The following is a 19761-nucleotide window of genomic DNA, read 5'->3' on the forward strand; positions in this document are numbered from 1 at the left end:
TAATTTCTTTCGATGTTTCGGTTTCGGTTTTCGGCCTTGGTTTTCTCTTTTTCGGTTTTCGGTTTCGGCCAAGAATTTTCATTTCGGTGCATCCCTAATATATATATATATATATAGTAGGAGACATTTTGGGGATGGTAAAGGTTTTGTCCACTTGGTGGTGCTGTGGTTGTGTTTAATTAGAGCACCTAAGCAAGAACTGTGTGTGTTGCAGTGTTGTTAACTGGGAAGCACAGTTTTTTAGCGCATGGCAGATTAGCCCGTAAGGTGGCTTCTAGTTGTATGCGGTCCATAAGGTATGGCTTTGTGTGTACATGTGAACAAGGAGAGGCCACAAGAAGTTTGAGATCATGTTTAATGGAGCTCAAGTAATAAAGAAAGACATTTGTTATGCATCTACATCTGTCTACATGGACTCTGTTTGTACGTGTTCTACACTTGCTTAATCCTATTATCAACAGCAACAGCATTGGAAAGCTATATATATATATATATATATATATATATATATATATATATATATATATATATATATATATATATATATATATATACGTTGTATATGAAATATAAACATGCGCAATTATACAAAAATCACTTTTTTAACATTACAAAAAAAAATTTTTTTTGGACTACAACAAGCATTTTCCAGGATTTTTGATATCACAAATATTGACGAATGGGATGTGAATTGGTTGAGCTGCACTAGAGAAGGCAACGAGTGTGATATATACATAGTTGACCATGAAGACTGGAAGAGAAAAAAATAACTCCTTATATTAAGGTGTGCAGAATTATTAGGCACTTTTTCCTTTACTGATAAAATGAGCCAAAAAAAGACATTTCACTCAGACTGAAAAAAACAAAATTATTAGATCCTCATGAGAAATATTCAAAATTAGTAATTGCAAAGTAAAGACATGACCACTGGACAGCAAAATGCTTACTGGGTCAGAAGGGTCAGAAAAAAAAACAAGTGGAGAAGAACAGAAACACGTAAACTGCAAAAGAATTAAGAATTAAAGTGAAGAATTAGGTGTGACGCTATCAGGGAGCATTTAGTCTACAGGACCACCATTTTCCAGAACTGCAACTTTCCTGGAGTCTCAGAATTACAATGTGTCAGGTTCTGAGAGACATAAAAGATCCCAAAAAAATGACTTAATTAGAATAGCATGAGGTATTGTGGAATATTATTTATTAAGACCTTATATATAGGCTTTATGAACAGATATGTTTTGAGTGATTCTTGAAGGACTAGCATCACCTCCTCTTGTACGATGGTTTGAGGAATATATCTTCCAGATAGTACCACCACTCCCTATATGCAGAGTACGCAGTCTTCATAGGGCACCAACTCCCAGAGGGGGCACCATCCCAGTTGCTCAAAAAAACAAAAAAAAAACATGCTCCATTCTCCCATCCACGCTCGTGACCGCTCGCACCTCATGTTTGCGGCTCAATGTTCGTAATTGATGGATGGACATCTATGCCCGGGTAAAGGACATCAAAAATCAGGCACAGAGAAAAGAAAACTAAAGAAAGTAAAAAAAAAAAAACAGGCATAAAGTTGGCTTGACATTGGACATTCAGAGTCTCAAATTTAGGGACCATCTCTAAAGTTACATGTGATATTGTTATACACTTTTCTAACATCAGTAGCATTTGAAGAAAATGACTTACAGTCATTAAAACAACTGTAATTGTTCATCTAGGTGACAGCAATAATGCACAATTAAATTGAATGTTTGATGTTTATTAAAACAAACTGTAAGACATACGTAAATTATGCTACTTTTTCACATGGGCTCAAACGCAAATTTGAAGCTCAATAGCATTTGAGGAGAAAGACTTGCAGTCATAAAACAATTGTAATGTGTTAATTTAGGTGTCAGCTACAATGAACACCTAAAATATTTTATATATATTAAAATAAAGTGTTACTAAAGTTATATATATTGTTCTGTGTATGTGATTTCAAAGTCTAGATGGGTTGGATTAACCCTTTGACTGCCGTATCCCTTAAAACTTGATTGCCAGAGGGTTACTGTAAATGCTTATGCCCGCTGGGCACAGTTTTCCCGATGCCACAGGGGTGGCGTTTGTATTGATGGCTTGAGCCCGCCATCGCTGCTTGCAGCTATATTTAGGGCCCGAGCACCGATGGTGCGAGGACCCTCTTGGAATTGCTCCGTTTATTATTATTATTATTATTAGGGCCCGAGCACCGATGGTGCAAGGACCCTCTTGGAATTGCTCCGTTTATTATTATTATTATTATCATTATCATTATCATTATTATTATTATTATTATTATTATTATTATTATTATTATTATTATTATTAATATTATACTTCTCCAAAATGAATCACATTTTTTAGGGCCTAAACATACTCAAAAAGTCATGAAACTTTGTACACGCCTCAGAACTGGCGAAAATTTACATCTGATATGGGTTTCAGAAGTGGGTGTGGCAAAATGGCTCGACAGCGCCACCTATACACGTTCAACGGTTTGCGCCTCGAGCTATGTTTCACGTACATGTATGAAAATCGGTACACACATGTAACTCTCCAATACGTACAAAAAAGTCTCTTGGAGCAAAATTCTAAACCCAACAGAAAGTCGGTTATTTTTAATATTATGAGCAAATTTTGTGTCATTTTTGCCATTTCCATGAGTTGTATTTTAACAAACTCCTCCTAGAGACTTTTTTCAGATCAACACCAAATTTGGTATGCCTAATCTAAAGGCCTTTGCGATGTTAAATTGCGAAGATTTTGAGTTTTCGTCGAAGGTCGTGTCAGTGGCGGCCTGGCGAATTTCGATGATTCGCCATGAAAAATGAAGTTGCTATAACTCAGACATACAATGTCCAATCTGCCCCAAACTTCACATGGTTGATAAGACTCTGGAACTGAATAGATGTACATGCCCATATTTAGTTATAGTCATAGCGCCACCTATTGGCAACAGGAAGTGTCATATTTTATGCTGCGAAGAACTACTCCTAGAAATTTTATGACATCAATGTCTTTTTTGTGGTCAGTCTAATCTAAAAGCCTGTGTGATGTTAAATTGTGAAGATCTTGAGTTTTCGTTAAAGGGCGTGTCCATGGCGCCGTGACAAAGTTTGATGTCTCGCCATGGGAGTAGAAGTTGTTGTTACTCAGGCATAACATATCAGATCTTGCCCAAACTTCACATGTTTGATAAGAGTACTGACCTGCACACATCTGGAGGCCAATATTCCATTGGGTGTGGCAAAATGGCTCGATAGCGCCACCTATACACATTCAATGGAGTGCGCCTCCAGCTGTGTGTCACATACATGTACGAAAATCGGTACACGTATGTAACACACAAATAGCTACAAAAAAGTCTCCTGGTACGAAATCTGAATATCAACAGGAAGTCGGTTATTTAGAATTTTCCCTGCAAAATTTGTGTTGTTTTTGCCATTTTCAGGGGTTGTACTTTAACGAACTCCTCCTAGAGATTTATTCAGATCAACACCAAACTTGGTCAGTGTAATCTTAAGCCCTTTGCGATGTTAAATTGCGAAGATCTTGAGGTTTCGTTAAAGGGCGTGTCCATGGCGGCCTGAAAAATTTCTATGTTTTGCCATGAAAAATGAAGTTGCTGTAACTCAGACATACAATGCCTCAAACTTCACATGTTAGATAAGACTTCTGCCCTTAACAGATCTACATGCCCATTTTCAGTCGTAGCGCCACCTGCTGGCAACAGAAAGTGTCATGTTTTACATTGCAAATAACTACTCCAAGAAATTTTATGACATCAACATTTTAATTTGGTCTAATCTAAAGGTCTTTGCTATGTTTATTTGTGGAGATCTTGAATTTTTGTTAAAGGGCGTGTCCATGGCGCTGTGACAAAATTTGATGTCTCACATAGGAAGAGAAGTTGTTGTAACTCAGGCATAAAATGTTCGATCTTCCCCAAACTTCACATGTTCGATAAGAGTCCTGGCCTGAACACATCTGAAGGCCAATATTCCATTATAATGATAGCGCCACCTGTTGGCAACAGGAAGACTGGCACATATAAATGACTTTGACATATTCCGATTATATTTACGACTTTAAATGCATATTTCTCACCATTCGTCTTTTTTACTAAAGCCACTCGGTGGCGCTGTGCCCGGGTGCGAGGGCCCGTTCATCGCTGCTTGTAGCTTGAATTATTATTATTATTATTACCGATGGTGCGAGGACCCTCTTGGAATTGCTCCGTTTATTATTATTAGGGCCCGAGCACTGATGGTGCGAGGACCCTCTTGGAATTGCTCCGTTTATTATTATTAGGGACCGAGCACCGATGGTGCGAGGACCTTCTTGGAATTGCTCCGTTTATTATTATTAGGGCCTAAGCACCGATGGTGCGAGGACCCTCTTGGAATTGCTCTGTTTATTATTATTATTATTATTATTATTATTATACTTCTTCTCCAAAATGAATCGCATTTTTGAGAGCCTAAACATGCTCGAAAAGTCATGAAACTTTATGTCTGATATGGGTTTCAGAAGTGGGTGTGGCAATATGGCTCGACAGCGCCACCTATACACGTTCAACGGTGTGCGCCTCGAGCTACATTTCACGTAAATGTATGAAAATCGTATACACATGTATCTCTCCAATACCTACAAAAAAGTTTCCTGGAGCAAAATCCGGAGAAAAATTATTTTTAATTTTATGAGCAAATTTTGTTTCATTTTTGTCATTTCCATGCTTTGTATTTTAACGAAATCATCCTAGAGATTCATTCAGATCAACACCAAATTTGGTATGCCTAATCTAAAGGCCTTTGCGATGTTAAATTGCGAAGATTTTGAGTTTTCGTTTAAGGGTGTGTCCATGGCAGCCTGACAAATTTCGATGTTTCGCCATGAAAAAGGAAGTTGTTGTAACTCGGACATACAATGTCCAATCTGCCCCAAACTTCACATGTTAGATAAGACTTCTGCCCTTAACAGATCTACATGCCCATATTCAGTTATAGTCATAGCGCCACCTGCTGGCAAAAGGAAGTGACATGTTTTACGATGCGACAAACTACTCATAGAATTTTTTTTGAGATTAATATATATTTTGTGGTCAGTCTAATCTAAAGGCCTGTGCAATGTTAACTTGTTGAGATCTTGAGTTTTTGTTAAAGGGCGTGTCCATGGCGCCATGACAAAATTTGATATCTCGGCACAGCAAGAGAAGTTGTTGTAACTCAGGCATAATTTGTTCGATCTTCCCCAAACTTCACATGTTCGATAAGAGTCCTGCCCTGAACACATCTGAAGGCCAATATTCCATTATAATGATAACACCACCTGCTGGCAACAGGAAGATTGGCACATATGTGGAATAAACTTTGATATATTCCACTTATATTTATGAGTTTAAATGCATATTTCTCACCGTTCACCTATTTACTAAAACCACTCGCTGCCGGTGAGCCCCGGTGCGAGAGCCCGTTCATCGCTGCTTGCAGCTTTAATTAGGGCCCGAGCACTGCAGTGCGAGGACCCTATTGGAATTGCTCCATTTATTAGGGCCCGAGCACTGCAGTGCGAGGACCCTATTGGAATTGCTCCGTTTATTAGGGCCCGAGCACGGCAGTGCGAGGACCGTATTGGAATTGCTCCATTTCTTCTTCTTCTTCTTCTTCTTCTTCTCCGTAATGAATCGCATTTTTGAGGGCCTAAACATGCTCCAAAACTCACGAAACTTTGCACGCGCATCAGGACTGGCGAAAATTTACATCTGATATAGGTTTCAGAAGTGGGTGTGGCAAAATGGCTCGATTAGCGCCACCTGTTAAATTTCAACGGAGTGCGCCTCGAGCTGTGTTTCACGTACATTCATGAAAATCGGTACACACATGTAACACACCATTACCTACAAAAAAGTCTCTTGGTACAAAATCCAAAACCCAACAGGAAGTAAGTTATATTGAATTGTATGATTTTTGTGCAGTTTTTTCCATTTCCATGCCTCGTACTTTGACGAACTCCTCCTACAGTTTTAATCGGATTATCTTAAAATTTGGTGAGGGTCATCATAAGACCTTTGTGATGTTAAATTGCGAAGGTTTTGAGTTTTCGTCAAGGGGTGTGACCCTGGCGGCCTGACAAAGTTTGATGTTTCGCTGTGAAACAGGAAGTTGCTGTAACTCAGGCATGCAATGTCCGATCTTCCCCAAACTTCACACATGTGATAGGTGTTCTGTCCTGAACAAACACCCATGACGAAATTCAGTTATAGTTATAGCGCCACCTGCTGGTAACAGGAAGTGACATGGTTAACACTGTTATGGACTCCTAGGAACATATTAAAAAGCATCAACAAGTGTTAAATAGGCTGGCAACATACTAGATACATACTAATACATGCTAGCAACACTTAGCTAAGTGCTAAAGCATGCTACTAATGTAATGAAAAAGGAAGTTGCTGTAACTCAGGCAAGCAATGTCCGATCTTCCCCAAACTTCACATTTGTGATAGGTGTTAAATTCAGTTATAGTCATAGCGCCACCTGCTGGTAACAGGAAGTGATAATGTTAACACTTTTATGGACTCCTAGGGACAAATTAAAACGTGTCAAAAAGAGTTAAATAGGCTGGCAAAATTCTAGAAACATAATAAAACATGATAGCAACATTTAGCTAAGTGTCAAAGCATGCAACTAATGCATTGAATAAGGAAGTTGCTGTAACTCAGGCTAGCAATGTCCGATCTGCCCCAAATTCAGGACATTTGACAAGAGTCCTGTACTGAACACATCAACATGCCCGTACTCCGTTATAATCATAGCACCATCTACTGGCAACGGGAAGTGTCATGTGTAACCCTGTTATGGACTCCTAGCATGTGTAACAATGTTATGGAGTCCTAGCAACATATTAAAAAGTGTCAGCATGTGAAAAATACACTGGCAGCATGTTAGAAACATACTGAAACATGTTAGCAACACTTAGCTAAATGTTAAAGCATTATATTACTGCAGTTAATTAGGAAGTTAGTGTAATTCAGGCATACAGTGTCCAATATGCCCCAAATTGAACAAGTTTGATAAGAGTCCTCTCCTGAACACATCAACATGCCCGTATTCGATGATAGTGCCACCTGTTGGCAACAGGAAGTGGCATTTTTAAAACTGTAATGGACTCCTTGCAAAATAATAAAAAGCATCAAGAAGTGTTAAATAGGCTGGCAACCTTCTAGAAGCATACTAAAACATGCTAGCAACACTTAGCTAAGTGCTAAAGCAAGCTACTAATGCAGTGAAAAAGGAAGATGCTGTGACTCAGGCAAGCAATGTCCGATCTGCCCCAAACTTCACACGTTTGACAAGGGTCCTGTCCTAAATAAATCAACATGCCCATATTCGGTTATAGTCATAGCGCCACCTGCTGGCAACAGGAAGTTTCAGTTTTAACACTTTTATGCACTATTTGCAACACAGTAAAATATGCCATTGTGTGCTAATCATGCTATAAATATTTTCAAACATTCTAGCAACACTTAGTATGTGCAAAATGATGCTAATAATACTATAAAACAGGAAGTGTTTGTAACTCATGCATACAATTCCCAATCTGACCCAAACATCACATGTTTTATAAGAGTACTGGCCTGAACACAACTAAAGGCCAATATTCAATTAGAAGTATAGCGCCGCCTGCTGGCAACAGGAAATTACTTATTTTATACTAACTTAAACATGACTTGTCTGATCTGCCAGAAACTTTGCATGTTTGGTAAGAGTCCTGGCCTGAAGACATTTACATGTCGATATTCAGTTATAATCATAGTGCCACCTGTTGGCAGCAGGAAATGTGGCACAAATATTTACTATTTTATATGCATATGGCCCAACGTTAACTGCTCCTCCTATGGGCACCAGGTGGTGTTGAGCCCGAGTGCGAGGGCCCTTTCATCGCTGCTTGCAGCTTTAATTCTTCTTCTTCTTCTTCTTCTTTTCCTCCATAATGAAGCGCATTTTTGAGGGCCTAAACATGCTCCAAAACTCACAAAACTTTGCACACGCATCAGGACTGGCAAAAATTTACATCTGATTATAGGTTTCAGAAATGGGTGTGGCAAAATGGCTCGATAGCGCCACCTGTTAAATTTCAACGGAGTGCGCCTCGAGCTGTGTTTCACGTACATTCATTAAAATCGGTACACACATGTAAAACCCTACATGTGTAACTCAGGCATGCAATGTCCGAGCTTCCCCAAACTTCACACGTGTGATATGTGTTCTGTCCTGAACAAACACCCATGACCAAATTCAGTTATAGTCATAGTGCCACCTGCTGGTAACAGGAAGTGACAAGGTTAACACTGTTATGGACTCCTAGGAACATATTAAAAAGCTTTAACAAGTGTTAAATAGGCTGGCAACATACTAGATACATACTAATACATGCTAGCAACACTTAGCTAAGTGCTAAAGCACGCTACTAATGTAGTGAAAAAAGAAGTTGCTGTAACTCAGGCAAGCAATGTCCGATCTTCCCCAAACTTCACACGTGTGATAGGTGTTCTGTTCTGAACAAACACCCATGACCAAATTCAATTATAGTCATAGCGCCAGCTGCTGGTAACAGGAAGTGACATGGTTAACACTGTTATGGACTCCTAGGAACAAATTAAAAAGTGTCAAAAAGTGTTAAATAGGCTGGCAACATGCTAGAAACATAATAAAACATGCTAGCAACACTTAGCTAAGTGTTAAAGCATTCTACTAAGGCAGTGAAAAAGGAAGTTGCTGTAACTAAGGCAAGCAATATCCGATCTTCCCCAAACTTCACTTGTGTGATAGGTGTTCTGTTCTGAACAAACTCCCATGACCAAATTCAGTTATAGTCATAGTGCCACCTGCTGGTAACAGGAAGTGACATGGTTAACACTATTACAGACTTATAGGCACATATTAAAACGTGTCAAAAATAGATAAATAGGCTGGTAAAAATTATAGAAACATAATAAAACATGCTATAAACAATTAGCTAAGTGTCAAAGAAAGAAACTAATGCATTGAATAGGAAGTTGCTGTAACTCAGGCTAGCAACATCCGATCTATAAATATTTTCAAACATTCTAGCAACACTTAGTATGTGCAAAATGATGCTAATAATACTATAAAACAGGAAGTGTTTGTAACTCATGCATACAATTCCCAATCTGACCCAAACATCACATGTTTTATAAGAGTACTGGCCTGAACACAACTAAAGGCCAATATTCAATTAGAAGTATAGCGCCGCCTGCTGGCAACAGGAAATTACTTATTTTATACTAACTTAAACATGACTTGTCTGATCTGCCAGACACTTTGCATGTTTGGTAAGAGTCCTATCCTGAACACATCAACATGCCCGTATTCGATGATAGTGCCACCTGTTGGCAACAGGAAGTGGCATTTTTAAAACTGTTATGGACTCCTTGCAAAATAATAAAAAGCATCAATAATTGTTAAATAGGCTGGCAACCTTCTAGAAGCATACTAAAACATGCTAGCAACACTTAGCTAACTGCTAAAGCAAGCTACTAATGCAGTGAAAAAGGAAGATGCTGTGACTCAGGCAAGCAATGTCCGATCTGCCCCAAACTTCACACGTTTGACAAGGGTCCTGTCCTAAATAAATCAACATGCCTGTATTCGGTTATAGTCATAGCACCACCTGCTGGCAACAGGAAGTTTCAGTTTAAACACTTTTATGCACTATTTGCAACACACTAAAATATGCCATTGTGTGCTAATCATACTATAAATATTTTCAAACATTCTAGCAACACTTAGTATGTGTAAAATGATGCTAATAATACTATAAAACAGGAAGTGTTTGTAACTCATGCATACAATTCCCAATCTGACCCAAACATCACATGTTTTATAAGAGTACTGGCCTGAACACAACTAAAGACCAATATTCAATTATAAGTATAGCGCCGCCTGCTGGCAACAGGAAATTGCTTATTTTATACTAACTTAAACATGACTTGTCTGATCTGCCAGAAACTTTGCATGTTTGGTAAGAGTCCTGGCCTGAAGACATTAACATGTCGATATTCAGTTATAATCATAGCGCCACCGGTTGGCAGCAGGAAATGTGGCTCAAATATTTACTATTTTATATGCATATGGCCCAAAGCTAACTGCTCCTCCTATGGGCACCGGGTGGTGTTGAGCCCAAGTGCGAAGGCCCTTTCATCGCTGCTTGCAGCTTTAATTAGGGCCCGAGCTGCGAGGACCCTCTTGTATCTGCTTTGTTTATTATTATTATTATTATTATTATTACTATTATTATTATTATTATTATTCTGCTTCTTCTTCTTCTCCCGAATGAATCTCATTTTTGAGGGCTTAAACATGCTCAAAAAGTCATGAAACTTTGCACACGGTAACCTGGTGAAAATTTTCGTCTGATATAGGATTCAGAAGAGGGTGTGGCAAATTGGCTCGACAGCGCCACCTATACTAAGAAAATCAACAGCCTTCCAGCTATGTTTCACGTACATGCATGAAAATTGGCACACATATGTAACACACCAATACCTACAAAAAAGACTCTTGGAGCAAAATTCTAAACCCAACAGGAAGTCGGTTATTTTTGATATTATGAGCAAATTTTGTGTAATTTTGGTCATTTCCATGTGTTGTATTTCAACGAACTCCTCCTAGAGATTTCTTCAAATCCACACCAAATTTGGTATGCCTAATCTAAAGGCCTTTGCGATGTTAAATTGCGAAGATCTTGAGTTTTCGTTGAAGGGCGTGTCCGTGGAGGCCTGGTGAATTTCGATGATTCGCCATGAAAAATGAAGTTGCTATAACTCAGACATACAATGTCCAGTCTGCCCCAAACTTCACATGTTTGATGAGACTCCGAACCTGAACAGATTGACATGCCCATATTCAGTTATAGTCATAGAGATACCTATTGGCAACAGGAAGTGACATATTTTACACTGCGACGAACTACTCCTAGAAATTTTATGACATCAATCATAAAAGTCTTTTTTGTGGTCAGTCTAATCTAAACGCCTGTGCAATAATAAGTTGTGAAGATCTTGAGTTTTTGTTAAAAGGCGTGTCCATGGCACCGTGCTGAAGTTCGATGTCTCGCCATGGGAATAAAAGATGTTATAACACATCATCCCCAAACTTCACATGTGTGATAAAAGTCCTTGCCTGAACACATCTGAAGGCCAATATTCAATCGGGTGTGTCAAATGACTTGATAGCGCGACCTATACACTTTCAATGGAGTGCGCCTCGAGCTATGTTTCACGTACATGTACAAAAATCAGTACACACATGTAACACACCAATACCTACAAAAAAGTCTCTTGGTACGAAATCTGAATCCCAACAGGAAGTCGGTTATTTAGAATTTTCTCTGCAAAATTGGTGTTGTTTTTGCCATTTTCAGGGGTTGTACTTTAACGAACTCCTCCTAGAGATTTATTCAGATCAACACCAAACTTGGTCAGTGTAATCTAAAGCCCTTTGCGATGTTCATTTGCGTGTCCATTGCGGCCTGATATATTTTGATGTTTCGCCATGAAAAAGGAAGTTGCTGTAACTCATACATACAATGTCCAATATGCCCCAAACTTAGATAAGACTTCTGCCCTTAACAGATCTACCTGCCCATATTCCATTATAGTCATAGCGCCACCTGCTGGCAACAGGAAGTGGCATATTTTACGCTGCGACAAACTACTCCTTGAAATTTTTTTGACATTATTGTATTTTTTTGTGGTCAGTCTAATCTAAAGGCCTGTGTAATGTTAAATTGTGGAGATCTTGAGTTTTTGTTAAAGGGCGTGTCCATGGCGCCATGACAAAATGTGGTGTCTCGCCACAGCAAGAGAAGTTGTTGTAACTCAGGCATAAAATGTTCGATCTTCCCCAAACTTCACATGTTCGATAAGAGTCCTGGCCTGAACACATCTGAAGGCCAATATTCCATTATAATGATAGCGCCACCTGCTGGCAACAGGAAGATTGGCACATATATGGAATAAACTTTGATATATTTCACTTATATTTATGAGTTTAAATGCATATTTCTCACTGTTCACCTATTAACTAAAGCCACTCGCTGCCGGTGAGCCCGGGTGCTAGGGCCCATTCATCACTGCTTGCAGCTTTAATTTTACAATGTATTTCAAAAATACATTGGATTCTTGACATATTTCATGTCAATCAAAAAATAAAATAAATGTATAAATAAATGTAATGCACTTTAACTTTTAATTAAGTTTTATTGAAAGCATCTTTTGTGGAAACATAAAACTGGAAAATAGCTGAATTCAATAGAAAATGTAAAATGACTATTATACAGCACCTTTAATTCAGTAAGTGTGCATTTAGACTGATCAAAAGTGGAAGTTATTTGAAATGTTACAAAAAAATTTTGGTTAAAATAAAAGAAATTTCTACTCATCAAAGTTCATCCTGAATAAAGCTTATACATTTGTTTTAACTTATTTTTAAAGGATTATGTGACATTAAAAACTGAAGCAATTATTATGAAAATTCACAGGAATAAATTACATTGTACTTTACATTCAAACAGAAAACAGTTATTTTAAATTGTAATAATATTTCACAATATTACTGTTTTATTGTATAAATAAATACAACCTTGGTGAGTATATGTCACGTTTATGAACTTTTGGTTTCCTTATTTGGTCCTCTTCCTTTTCTTGTTTTAGGTAATTGATTGATCCTCACCTGTCCCCAGTTCCCTCATCACCTGTGTGTTTAAATACCTGGTCTGTTTAGTTCTCCTTTGTCCGTGATTGTTGAATGTTGATGTCTATGTTTAGCGTTGTTAATGCTAAATGTAATCTTGTATATTGTCTGTATTCTCCGTCGTCTTCAGTAAACTCCTTATTTGTTCCAGATCCTCGTCCTTCCTTTTGTTTTACGTTTAGCACTACCTCAACCTGTAACAGAATCACGGACCTAAACAGTATAGTTTATTTTTTAGCGGCGTTTTTTCTTTCATTTATTTTTTGCCTTTTTTTCCTCCTCTCCCGGAATGGCCATCCCAGCAGTCCGTCTCCTGTGCCTGGAGCAACTGGACCGTTCGCTGGAGGACCACACCAGGGACTTTTTAGATCTGGCGTGCCTTACTAACTTCCCCGACCGCTCGCTCTCTAACTTTTTCTACACCGGTCTGAGCGAGCGGAGTAAGGCACGCCTACCAGCGAACGGTCCCCGAGAGGATTTCGCCGCTTTTGTGGAGTGGGTGCTGGAGAAAAATGGACCGTCATGGACCATCTGCACCGCCGAGGACGATATCTCCAGCCCCACTCCTGACCCAGAGACCAGCCAGCCACCATCTCGACACACGGAGCCAGAGCCCACCGCAGCCGCAGAGCCCGAGCCATCCTCTGACAGGAAGCAGGATCTCGAGAGCGCGACTGGCCAGGTGTGTGAGCATCGTGGGAGTCCTCGTGGAGATCGAGGGCGTGGAGGAAAGCCCTGCCCACACTCCTGCGACTGAGGGTGAGCTGTATTCGATCTCGGGAAATATGGAGCAACTTCTGGATCTAATTGACTGGTCTATGGAGGTAATTCCTGTATCCCCTGTTTTTCCGCTGGTTCCATCCAGCCCTGATCCCCTTGTATACCCTCTCAGTCTCCCACTCCTACCTCCTCCAGTCAGCTCCTCTGCTCCATTTCCGATGGTTCCGTCCAGCCCTGAATTTTCTGTTTCTCCGCTGGTTCCGCCCAGCTATGAATTTTCTGTCTCTCCGCTGGTTCCGCCCAGCCCTGAATTTTCTGTTTCTCCGTTGGTTCCGCCCAGCCCTGAATTTTCTGTTTCTCCGCTGGTTCCGCCCAGCTCTGAATTTTCTGTCTCTCCGCTGGTTCCGCCCAGCTCTGAATTTTCTGTCTCTCCGCTGGTTCCGCCCAGCTCTGAATCTTCTGTGTCTCCGCTGGTTCCGCCCAGCTCTGAATCTTCTGTGTCTCCGCTGGTTCCGCCCAGCTCTGAATCTTCTGTGTCTCCGCTGGTTCCGCCCAGCTCTGAATCTTCTGTGTCTCCGCTGGTTCTGCCCAGCTCTGAATCTTCTGTGTCTCCGCTGGTTCCGACCAGCTCTGAATCTTCTGTGTCTCCTGTGTTCCCTCCCAGCCTCCTTCTCCCACCTCCTCCTAAACCTGCCAGTCCCTCTGCTCCACTTCCGCTGGTTCCGTCCAACCCTGATCCTCCTGTGTTTCCTCCCATCCTTCCTCTCTCTCCTCCTCTTCCTCCTAGACCAGCCCGTTCATCGACCTCATCTCCGCTGGTGCCAGTCAGTCCCGCAGCTCACCCTCAGTCCGCGCCATCTGGGCGCGATGGTTCGCCGCTGGACTGCCAGTCTCCAGCTCCGCCTTGGCAGGTTAAGGCCCTGTCTCCGCCTCCAGCCTCCGAGCCCTGGACTCCTCCTCGGTCCTTCGACCCAGCGGCTCCGCCTTGGCTCTTAGCTCCCTCGTCTCCACCGTGGCCTGTCATCCCACCTGCTCCACCGGGCTCCCTCGTCCCTCCGGCTCCACCTTGGTCAGTCGTCGACCATCCGCCGCCTCGGGACTCCACTCCTCTGGTTCCACCTCGTCACTCCATCCCTCCAGCTCTGTAAGGCTCCTCCTTCCCTCTGGTTCCACCGTCATCCTCCGTCACTCCGGCTCCACAGCGGTCTTCCAGGACCCCGCCTCCGCCTTGGTCGCCAGAGCCTTCTGCTCCACCTAGGCCCTCCGGATCCTCGACGTCACCCTGGCTCTGCGGCTGTGCTGCTCCATCTTGGGCTCTTCACCCACCGGTGCAGTCTCCTCCTGTCGGCCCCCTGGTGTCGTCGGCCGCTTCTCCACCGTGGCTCCTCCCGCCGTCGACTGCACCGTGGATCTCCGTCCTGGCTGGTCTCTGGTGGACCATCTGGCTCCTCCTGCTCCGGGGCTCCACCCTGGCTCCTCCCTCCATCCACTCCGCCCTGGTCCCTACCTCCATGCTCCCTCGTCACCTGCTCATGGCCTACTCCTCGCCCGCCTCCAGAACCCCCACCCTCCCTCCGCTGGTATTCCTCTTGCGGTGCGAGGACGCACCTTTCCGGGAGGGGGCGAACTGTCACGTTTATGAACTTTTGGTTTCCTTATTTGGTCCTCTTCCTTTTCTTGTTTTAGGTAATTGATTGATCCTCACCTGTCCCCAGTTCCCTCATCACCTGTGTGTTTAAATACCTGGTCTGTTTAGTTCTCCCTTGTCCGTGATTGTTGAATGTTGATGTCTATGTTTAGCGTTGTTAATGCTAAATGTAATCTTGTATATTGTATTCTCCGTCGTCTTCAGTAAACTCCTTATTTGTTCCAGATCCTCGTCCTTCCTTTTGTTTTACGTTTAGCACTACCTCAACCTGTAACAGTATAAGAGATAAAAAAAAAAATCTTGCCTACCGCAAACTTTTGAATGGTTGTATATGTACAATAGCATTGCAAAACGCTTCATTATATTTTCCATAAAATTTGTGCAACATACACTAGTTTTAACATTTACATTCATGCTGTGATTGGTTCTCAAGAAGAGTGTCTACAACAAGCTGTGAGTTTACTTTAGTGCAGGGTATTTTTTGCACTCTAGTCACAGAAATAAAACATAGTTTTGTGGAGCCATTTAACTATTAGACAATAATGCAACAACATCCTGTTATCACTAATGTTGAATTCTGAAATCACAATGGGATTGATTCAAGTGATGATCATTTTGATTGACTTTTAATAGAGTCGATTTTAAATGGTATTGTTTGGTTTATTTTGAACCGTACTGGACCAGAATAGAAGCCAGACTTTGTCCTTGTAAGGGGAATGGCCAGTAATGAAAAACAGACTGGTGGTCAGATAGGCTTGGCTGCAATTGTTTTGTTTTGAAACAGACTTCAGCAAATAACGGTAAACTGACAGTACTTGGCATCCTCGTACAACACTGGCCAGACCACAAACATTCTTATGGGCTGTATGATTCCTTTTAATTTTGGACAAGTGTCACACACACACACACACACACACACACATATATATATATATATATATATATATATATATGTATGTATATATACAATTTTTCCTTTTTTCAGACAAGTAATAAGTCAGTGGTGCTAATAGCTGAACGCGTTGTTTACACCTTCACTCATTATTTGTTTTGCCTCTTCTTTTTGTAGCTCCAAAAACCTGCAGCCCCAAGCAGTTTGTTTGCAGGGATCAGGTGACATGTATCTCAAAGGGTTGGCGGTGTGACGGGGAGAAGGACTGCCCGGACGGATCAGACGAGGCTGCAGATGTCTGTATGTATCACTGTTTCTCTGCTATTAGCTGCTTTAAGGTTTTATTTGCATTTTAAACCTTGAGCACATTGATTGTCTCACTGGGACTGCAGATAATTAATGCAGTATGTACAGGTAATCGCTGCATTTCTTCTGTAACATTACATTTTCCAAGAACATTATATGTACTCACTATAAGTCCCAGGTGGAGGCCTTATGATTGTGAGTTTGTTCTCCCATAGTGGTGTAGGTGCTCTGGTTTCCTTTGTGATCCAAAGACACTAAAGTGGAGACACTAAATTGTCCATAGGTTTGTGAGTGTGTATGTCTGTGATTCAAAAGCCATCCATCTAGAGTGTTGCCCTTCCAGCATAGGATCTGTTGGAAAATGGATGGATGTATTTCATAAATGAAAGGTTTTTAGATTGAAGATGTTGCTCTAGAAGGCCCTTTAGATTTACCCCCTTCCCCCAAAAAACAATAAAAAGCAACATAACCCACAAACAGCTGCTCTATGCACTGCAAAAATTTCCTGATGCATGCAGTCACTGTGTACAATGACAAAAAATTGAATTTTAAGGTAATTTTATCCAACATATAATAATTTTTCAGTTAAGAGAATTGTTTGTTGAAAAAGAAATGTTGTGTATATTTTCAGCCAAAAGTATCCTGTGCTGAGACAAAAAAAGGGAAAATTGCAGATTGTCTGAAATCCAATTAGTTTTCTATAACAAAAACATGTATAAAGTCTCTTTATATTTAAGTTAATTTTTTTCAAGCTTTCTCGAGTTATTTTTGCACAAATTATTATTATTTTTTTTTGTGGTGCCAAAATAATTTCATAAATAAAATATTTGTAGCTTTACGTTCATAAAAAATTGTAGTGATTTGAGACAAAGATTTTTGAGCACTTGAGCACAGTTGAGTCCCACCACAGGCTGTGTGCAGCTGTTACGTGTTTCTGATAGTACATATCACTGTTTGGTTTCTCTGAGTGGTCATTCTGTTTCCAAGATGACTTTGACCTGAAGCACCTGTTCTTTTGCACTTCTTGTTGAGTCTGATCAGTTCTAATGTCATTGACTCCATGTGGCCTTGCTTATATCTGTTTATGCTATCAAGCACACTGCGAGTACCAGACTTGTTTTCCAGTTTCCTATATTCAGTGCAACTAGGTGTCACGAATGCACACAAGAAATGAGAGCTCCAATAGAAGGTTCAGGACTCCGTGGCCGTGATGAGATGGTAGATGGTCTCCATGACCGGGCAGGCGGTGAGTTCCTGGATGGCCTCCATGGACATGACAGGATACGACGAGCAGTCAGGAAGTTCGGCTGAGACGTGACGAGGCTCTGGAAGTTCCGCAGAGACGAGAAGAGGCTCTGGTAGTTCAGCAGAGACATGAAGAAGCTCTGGTAGTTCAGCAGAGACGTGAACTCCTTGACTTGACTCCTGAGGTCTAACTGTGGTAGTGCTTGACTCATGAATGTTAATGGTGACCTGACCTGACTCAGGACGGTCAACGGGGACCTGACTTGACTCAGGACGGTGAACGGGGACCTGACTCGACTTAGGATGGTCAATGGGGACCTGACTCGACTCTGGAGGGTCAACGGGAACCTGACTCGACTCCAGAGGGTCAATAGGAACCTGACTCGACTCCGGAGGGTCAAAGGGAACCTGACTCGACTCCGGGGGGTAAACGGGGACCTGACTCGACTCCAGGGGGTCAACGGGGTCCTGACTGGACTCCGGGGGGTCAACGGGGACCTGACTCGACTCCAGGGTGTCAATGGGGACCTGACTCGACTCCGGAGGGTCAATGAGAAACTGACTCGACTCCGGAGGGTCAACGGGAACCTGACTCGACTCTGGAGGGACCACGGGGACCTGGTCAGTGGGGACCTGACTTAACTCTGGACGGTCCCCTGTGGCTGCCATCTTGTGCAGTGGTGCTGGGCCGCCGGCCATCTTGTGCTGTGTCGCTGGGTCGGCAACCACCTTGTGCTGTGGCGCTGGGACGGTGACCACCTTGTGCTGTGGCCCTGGGCTGGCGGCCACCTTGTGCTGTGGCGCTGGGCTGGCGACCACCTTGTGCAGTGGCGCAGGGCTGGCGGTCCTCCTGTCTGGAGACACAGGTTTAGAGTCGGCCATCACACCTGGAGAGACAGGTGTGGCTGGGGTTCATGGTTATAGGTACATGGTGAAACCCCAAAAATACAGGATCTTCAGCTCCTTCATCTCCCACTCTGGCACAGGGTTATCCAGACAGGCGTTAAAAAGGTCTTTAAGTGCCTCATCATTGTACCCCATTCCTACCGCCATGGTCCAGAACAATTGCGCCAAACCACCCACCTCACTCCCCTTTTGATGGGGGGTGGTTAAGTTCGAAAGTCTCCCCATCCACTCCTCTATGGTGGCTGGGGAACAGATACGAAATCCCACACCGTTGGATCTGGGCATGATGGAGTCCTTCTGTCATGAATGCACACACGAAACAAGAGATCAAATAGCAGTGTTTAATGGGAAATCCAAAATCAAATCCAAAAACAGGCAGGAGGTCAAAAACACAAAATCAGTCGAAACAAGAAACAAGAAAAACACAAGGGAACACGAGAAAGCCGGGTGACTGAAAACAAGGACTCCATGAAACAGATAGAAACAGACCGGTTTAAATAGACAGGTGCAAATGATGAAAGTGGAGACAGCTGAGTGCAATTAACATGTGTGCAATTAACAGTGATGAATTGGACAAAGGCTTGTAGGAAATGTAGTGCCTGCAGTAGGGTGACTATGGGGAAGTGAGACCACTAGTGGACACCCAGGGAAACACAGACCAGACACTGTGACACTGTGATTTCGCCAATGGTTGATAGACATCACGATGTTGCTCGGCATCATGATACCCCCCCCATCCCCCGCCCTTTTTTTTGGAATGCATGACTGCATTTAGTTTCACTATCATTTTCAGGATTCGCAATCGCACATACTCTGTTTATACTATGGAGCAGCAGTATTTACAGTGGAACTAAAGATCTGCAAATCACTCGCCATTGTCCATGAACAGAATGCAGCAGCGGTTTACTGTAATGATTTGTGGTGTTGCGCCGTGCCGCAACCATGATGTAGACAGCATCACTGATTTTAAAGAGTTCAATTCACTGATCTATATATAATGAATCTCATTATAGATCAGTGGTTCTATAATAGTGCAGCTGCTCATATCCAGTGTAGGCACAGTGTTATGAATCATTTGTTGTTTTCCCTTTTAAGGATTTTTCTTTAAGGATTCTTTCTATTATCTGCTTACTTACTCCAACTAGTCTATTTTTCCCAGTTTGATAGGGATATAATTGATCCCCCCCACCCACATATTTATAGTATATTTGAATTGATTTTATTTGTAATCCTTACACAGTTCATGCATAACA

At 41.8% G+C, this 19761-nt stretch overlaps 1 protein-coding gene across 6 annotated transcripts in view; it reads left to right on the forward strand.

Moving 5' to 3' along the window:
• LOC132119172 (low-density lipoprotein receptor-related protein 1-like) overlaps positions 1-19761 on the forward strand; it is a 182483-nt gene that overhangs the window by 24114 nt on the left and 138608 nt on the right. For all 6 annotated transcript variants that reach the window (XM_059528940.1, XM_059528944.1, XM_059528941.1 and 3 more), the window contains exon 2: positions 16229-16351. In XM_059528940.1, the coding sequence (XP_059384923.1) occupies positions 16229-16351 (123 nt within the window). The remainder of the gene's footprint in view (positions 1-16228; positions 16352-19761) is intronic.

Source organism: Carassius carassius, chromosome 38, assembly GCF_963082965.1.
Source record: "Carassius carassius chromosome 38, fCarCar2.1, whole genome shotgun sequence".
Taxonomy (NCBI): domain Eukaryota; kingdom Metazoa; phylum Chordata; class Actinopteri; order Cypriniformes; family Cyprinidae; genus Carassius; species Carassius carassius.